Source organism: Galeopterus variegatus, unplaced genomic scaffold (assembly GCF_000696425.1).
Source record: "Galeopterus variegatus unplaced genomic scaffold, G_variegatus-3.0.2 Scaffold3698, whole genome shotgun sequence".
Lineage (NCBI taxonomy): Eukaryota > Metazoa > Chordata > Mammalia > Dermoptera > Cynocephalidae > Galeopterus > Galeopterus variegatus.
In genome coordinates this window covers 4,208-11,069 of record NW_007729809.1, presented here as the reverse complement: position 1 = coordinate 11,069, position 6,862 = coordinate 4,208, and the positions used below count along the sequence as shown (strand labels likewise).

At 48.1% G+C, this 6,862-nt stretch overlaps 1 protein-coding gene across 1 annotated transcript in view; it reads right to left on the bottom strand.

Annotated features, from left to right (window-relative positions):
* The window catches only part of GREB1 (growth regulation by estrogen in breast cancer 1), a 27,066-nt gene extending 21,691 nt beyond the window's left edge, over positions 1-5,375 (bottom strand). The window contains exons 1-4 of the mRNA XM_008585751.1: positions 5,260-5,375; positions 3,214-3,413; positions 1,908-1,997; positions 15-206 (exon numbers count right to left, since the gene is read on the bottom strand). Coding sequence (XP_008583973.1) covers positions 15-206; positions 1,908-1,997; positions 3,214-3,413; positions 5,260-5,375 — 598 coding nt within the window. The remainder of the gene's footprint in view (positions 1-14; positions 207-1,907; positions 1,998-3,213; positions 3,414-5,259) is intronic.
* Positions 5,376-6,862: the final 1,487 nt, after the last annotated feature.

The following is a 6,862-nucleotide window of genomic DNA, read 5'->3' as shown; positions in this document are numbered from 1 at the left end:
GCTCCTGGGGCCACAGTCGGGTGGGGGGGCCGGGCCCGGGCTGTGCCTGCTGAGGGCCACAGGTGGCCCCTGAGTGGCACGCAGTCGCTGCTTCTCGGCCGGGGCCCTGGCCTCCTCTGCCAGGCCACAGGGCGGGGGCGACAGGGTCTGCTCTCCCTGAGAAGACCCCATGGGCTGAGCCAAGGGCTCCCCACAGAGCACTGAACCTGAGAAGAGAGGACTCTGATCAGTCACGTCCCAGGGAGGACCCATCGCAAAACCTGCCAGCCGCTCCTCCCAGCCTGTGAATCAGCTTCCCTCAGTCAAGGGTTGCAGCCGAGGCTAAGGAGGCCTCATTCTGTGAACAGCTGGGAGGGAGACCCCACTTGCCCCACTCGCCCCACTCCATGCCATCAACGCTACATGAGGCACAGTGGCGGAAAGGCAGCCGGAGGTGCTCCTAGGCCGAATCTTGCCGACCCAGACCACACGACAGTGTCTCTCAATGCCCCCAGCCACAGCCAGTCACACACCCGCACCCTGGGCTGTGACTGCTGGACAACTCCCCATGCCCTTGACACCCTTTCCCATAAACTTCCCTCCACCTGGAGTACCTTCTCCTCCAAGGCCCAGGCAAGGGTTTGCTGCTCCCTACAGCCTGTGGTGACCATGCACTGCCCCTAAATCTGCCTCCTGCCTGAGACAAAATTACCTACTTCTCCTACATGTAACACTTCCCGTGTGTGGCGGTGTGAGCAGCGCACAAAAAGTAAAGCAGCCCCTAACACAATAACATGGTTCTATGAGGAATGATGCACTTCTTCAGGGCAGAGTCCTCATCTAATTTATCTTTCAACANTGCTGCTCCCTACAGCCTGTGGTGACCATGCACTGCCCCTAAATCTGCCTCCTGCCTGAGAAAAAATTACCTACTTCTCCTACATGTAACACTTCCCGTGTGTGGCGGTGTGAGCAGCGCACAAAAAGTAAAGCAGCCCCTAACACAATAACATAGTTCTATGAGGAATGATGCACTTCTTCAGGGCAGAGTCCTCATCTAATTTATCTTTCAACATTCAGATTATATCAAATGCCCTGATTCAATAAATGCTCCACAGTGCGCCGCTTGGGAAGTGCGGTGGCGCTCCTGACGAGGGTTCGGATCCCACATACAGACCGGTTCCCGCTCACTGGCTGAGCGAGGTGCGGGTGCAGCACTGAGGGTTGCGATCCCGTTGCTGGTCCCGGTCCGGTACGGGCGCGACACTGAGGGTTGCGATCCGTTGTCGGACATGAAAAAAGACAAAAAAAAAAAGAAAAAAAAATTTTAAAAATTAAAAAAATAATAAAATAAAATAAATGCTCTTGGTGGGAAGGCAGGTGACAGTGTTTCATGTACATGGTCCAAAATTTTTAAAAATTAAAAAAAAAATAAAATAAAATAAATGCTCTTGGTGGGAAGGCAGGTGACAGTGTTTCATGTACATGGTCCTGACTGCTCTCAGAGACCAAGGGAGCCCCTCCGGCAGAGACCGTGGGAGGTGTCATTCACATTCCCTCCTCTCTCCGCCGAAGCCAGTCCTGGGTACAGGGATCATGAACTCTTGTTGCTCCTCAGGGGCACAGTGACTTCCCAAACCCACAGCTGCATGGAGAGTGCCAAGGGGCCCCGCCTGGGGCCCAGGCCACGGCGAGGAGCAGAGTCTTCTCCTGAGAACAGGGCGGCTGAACCTCCCAGTCCTGCCCAGGAGGTCTCAGATCCCAGTCCAGAAAAATGTGCTCTCCAGAGTCCAGTCCTTGGAAGATTTCCTTCTCGTTCCAGTTCTGATTGAAAATAAAGGGCCAGCAAATAGTCCTATACATGTTTTACTCCCTGAAATCTCAAAAAACAGTGAACTGCCTGATCTCTCCCACTTGGGAAGACTTACCGGACGCTTTGGAGGACAGGGACGAGGACGCTGAGTCGTGGGAGCAGGATCGCTCCCTTTTCACAGGACTTCTCCTCTCCGAGGTGGAGCCTGTTTCAAAACACACACATGGAGAATGCGTCGTCACCACCTCCACATTCACCCAGCAATTTACAGTTTATGAAGTGCATTCACACATGTGCACATTCATGTGTTCATCTGCCACCGACCAACGAGGACAGAGGAGGAGGAAGGCACGGAGAGGGCAGCGAGGCGCTCGCAGGGCGGCGTAGGAAGTGCAGAGAGAGGGGCCCAGGAGCCTGAGGGCAGGAGCAGCAAACTCCTGGAAGAGGTGGCATCAGCCCCGAGTGCTGAGGGGCTGCAGGGGTTTCCAGGTGAGGCGCAGAAGAAGGGGAATGCCAGGTGGCAGACGCACAGCCATGCAGCCCAGAGGGGAGGCAGGGAGGGTGCAGCCAGGCTGCTGCCCCTAGCTCCACATAGCAGCTGGGGCAGGAGGGCGGGGAGGAGCAAAGGGTGACACCAGGAAGTACAGTCACACCTCGGGCAACAGGAAATGGAAGCACTTAATATATCGGGGTCAGGATCATGCTTCTGAAACACGGCTGCCGGGAGTCTGGCAGGCAGATCTTCAGAAGCCCATCTTACAGATGAGCAATCCGAGGCTGGGAGAGGTTCTGGACTTGACCCACGTCATGATCAGCAGACAGAGGAGGAACACCGCGGTCCCGGGCTCAAGACTCTACGCCCCTCTCTTCCCACTCCACACTCCACAAAGTGCTTTGCAGTTTTCGTGTTACCAGCTTTTTATTTTTTCTTGCCCCAGTACTGCCTACAGCCAAATGTCTTGACTTCTCTCATTCATGTGTCCCACTGAAATATAGCGTCAGGTTTTGTTTTCATAAATCTCAATAATGGACAGCATACTGTTGAGTTGATTCACATACAGGAAATAAGAATCTTATACCAGGTATAAGATTTGAATAAACAATTTGAATAAAGCATGAACTTGAACCCTAAGAAATCTCAATTTTTCTTCCTAGTCTTTAAGAATTCTAGAGTTAGGAAAAAACCTATAGGGATTTCTATTTTCTCATACCACCAAAAAAGAAAGGGGAAAAAAACCCACAAAATCTGAATTCACTGAGGGCTTTGCCATTTCCATCATCAAAGACTTATCTAGCTGCCACCCAGCAGACAGGCCCAGGACCACAAGGAGCTGGAGACAGTGTCCAGCTACGTGCAGGTAGCCTCAAAGATCAGAAGCCAAGGAAGATGTGCGGCACGGGTGAGGGTCGTGCCCCCTCACCTTCTGTCCCCAGCTCCTCATCCTCGTTGTCTGTGCTGCTCAGCTTCTCTGCGTCACTCTCCAAGCCTTCGTTCCTAGCCCCCTTCTCCAGGGGAACCTCGTTGCTCACAAAGTAGGCGGCCAGGCCCAGCTCCTGCTCCAGGGCTGTTCTCACCAAGCAGGAGGAGTTTATCAAACGCAGGTCACAGTACCTCAAAGACCTACAAGGACACAGGAGAAGGCGTTTATCAAGTGCCTTCTAAAGTGAGGCACTGTTCCTGGTGCTGGGGGCAGCGGTGATCGGGACCACACCTGCCTTCCTCATGACTGCAGGACCACGCAAAAGGGAAAGCAACAACGTTACTGCAAATTCGCAGCAACAATCAGCTTAACATAAGTCTTTCGGGGCACTTGCTACGTATTTAGCCCTGTGCGCCACGTAATCAAAAGAGCACTGACTTTTGGGTCCAACAAAAATGGGGCTTGAAGCCCCCAGCTCTGCCACTTTCTAGCGATGGAAACTTTGACAAGCTGTGCCACTTCTCTGAGGCTCCGATTTTTTCATCTGAAAGATGGGAATGAATATTACTCACCACCTAAGTGCATTGTTGTGCAGATTAAATATCATAAGTGAACTTTAGCAGGCATTTACTGAGTACCTTCTTTGTACCAGGCACTATGCTAGACTTCTACTATAGCATTTACTTCTTGCGGCAACAGCATTACTCTGCTGTTTTACTGTCGAATAAATTAAAGGCCATTTGCCTGAGCAGTAAGTTTCAGGGCCTGATTGGAGCCGCATCTGCCCCTCTCCAAGCCCTGTGCTGTTTCTGCTACATGCCCCAAGCACCGTGTCAGCCTTTCTTCTCCTGCACACAGGCTTTGTGACTTGCTAGTGTCTGTCCCCACAGACAGACTCATTTCCACCATATCCCTAGCATCTAGCACAGTCCCTGACACATGCTAAATGTTGACGGAATAATTACAATGTCCTTAGGACCTGAGGAATAGAAGAATTAATCCGTGTGAAACAGCAACAGCCCAAGTTCAGCGTTTTAGAGCCACCTGTAGCTAGCCCCTGAGTAAGCAGCACACACAACGCCCTTGCTTATGCATGCCATGGTCCCAGGGAAAGAAGCCAGGCCTGTTGTCAGCCACATGGGCTTAATCTCTGTAAGCCTCAGTTTCTTCATCAATGTGATGGAACTACTGAAATACTACCCATCCCCCAGAGTTATGGTTAGACTGAAGTGAAATAAAGCACATGGGAGAATCTAGGGCAGTGCCCAGCACATACCCCAGGAATGCAATGTCAGCTCTTACTATCTGCCACAAAAGGGCAGCCACACAAAGGCCCCACAGCAAGGATGCCTGCTCTTCTCCATGGATATTAAGTCTTTAAAAGACAAACTGTCACCACCAATCCAAGTGACTACCTTACAGGAGGCCCAGTGACCTTCCGTTCTGAGCATCTGTGCATGTGACAGCCTAGAGGCCCCCAGGAGAGGCTGAATACACTGAGAGGCCGAGAGGCTGAGATCTGCATGGCTGTGATGGCTGCAGAGGAAAGCAGCCTTTGAGACAGTCCACTCTTTGGGGACTTCCCAGAACATCTCCTAAGCCAGGAGGGACCAGCTATCGAGACAGCCCAGGCACCAGCAGGAACCACAGTCCCAAACCCTGGAAATGATGTAATACTGTCATAACGGAACTGCCATCCCTAACATGCAATGACCCCCATGGGGAGAAACGGAGGCACTAAACTGTAACTGCAGCTGACAGGCCTCTACCCATGGAGCCCGGCACCAGCACCCCCACAAGATCAAAAGGTGCCTGAGAATTAGGAATGGCTTCCCAAGCCTCAGATACATTTTACTACCATCTGCCATAAAACTGTCATAATAAATACACAAATCTATGACTATGAATGTGAACAGCGCCACCTAGAGTCGGGCATTGGTAGCCCAGCCTGGCACGTGGACACCCGGACACCCACACACCCACACCCACACACAGCTTAAGGCCAGGCTGCTCAAAGCCCCCCAGAGCATAAGTGCCTCCACTCACCTTGGCAAGGATTCCCCATGCGGGTCCATCCCACTGAAGATTAGGATGCAGGGCAGACCCTCCAGCTCCAGGTAGGTCTGAGGTCTCCACTCTGCATCCTCAATTTTCTGCCACATCTGCGGACAGTTAAGAAGAAATAAAGCCGTAAGACTCCCACCTCCCAACCAGCCCAGCTCTGGAGAACCTTGATGTCCTCCCCCGGGCTTAAAGTCCTCACAGTATGCCCTCTGATAAGGAAAGTTCTTTATGCTGCAGATAAGCACTTTGTCCCTCACCATTGTATTTCCAGCCACTGAGAACACGTGCAGGTGTGGGCATTCTATTCTTGAACACCTGCTACAAGGTTTTTATCACTTTGCAATGAAGAGTCCTGATTAATAAATACGATAACTATGTATTATTAATTCATCAATGTGTATGTATATTCGTGCATGTGCTACCAGAAATTGTCTCTTTTTTTCTCTTAGGAATCTTGTCATTAAACTACTTGGCTTTTATTAAAAATAAAAATAAATAAAGTGGATAGGAGTGAGAGCAAATTAGCCATCACAGGGCAAAAAAAAAAAAAAAATTAACAAATAGCAATAGAAATTAAAATAAAACAGTGGGGGAAAAAAACCCAAAAAATAATGAATAGAGCATCAGGGAGCCATGGAACAACTCCAAGCAGCCTAATATATGTGCACGTGGATTACTCTAAAAGGGAGGAGGTGAAAAGCACAAAAATATTTGAAAAAAATAATGGCTAAAATTTTTTCGTACTTGATATAAACTCAATTAACTCAAGCACAGAAAAACACAAAGAAACTACCCATGGCATATCTTAATCACATTGCTCAAAATCAGTGATTATGTTTTAAAAATTTTAAGCAGCTGTAGGGTTGGGGGGAAAAGAGGAGCACTACGTTAAGAGAAACAAAGGTAAGGATGACAGATTTCTTGTTTGAAACAGTGCAGGTGAGAAGACACTAGAGCAATGCCTTTAATGTACTGAAAGAAAAAAAAAAGTCAGCCTAGAATTTAAACCCAAGGAAAATATCTTTCAAAAATGAGGCAAAATAAAGACTTTTTCAGACACACAAAAGCTGAACGAATTCATCACCAACAGATCCGCCCTACAAGAAATGTTGAAGGAAGTCCTTCAGACAGAAAGAAAATACCACGTGGAAATCTGGTACACAAAGGAATTAAAAGCACTGGAAATAGTAACTATATGGGTAAATATAAAAGGTGGGTTTTTTAAGTTATTTCTTTAAAAGATGATTGACTGTCCAAAGCAAAAAATAATTTATTGTGGAGTTTATAATATATATAATAAATAAAAAATAAATAAATAAAAGATGATTGACTGTCCAAAGCAAAAAATAATTTATTGTGGAGTTTATAATATATATAAGTAAACCATATGGCAACAGAAGCACAAAGTCTGGGAAGGGAGAAATGGAAATATACTCTTGCAAGAATCTTGTGTTATACATAAAGTGGTATACTATCACTTGAAAGTAGGTTAGATAAGTTAAAGATATATACTATAAACTGTAAAGCAACAGCTAAAAACACAGAGAGTTATAGCTAATAAGGAGACAGAGAAATTAAAAACAAA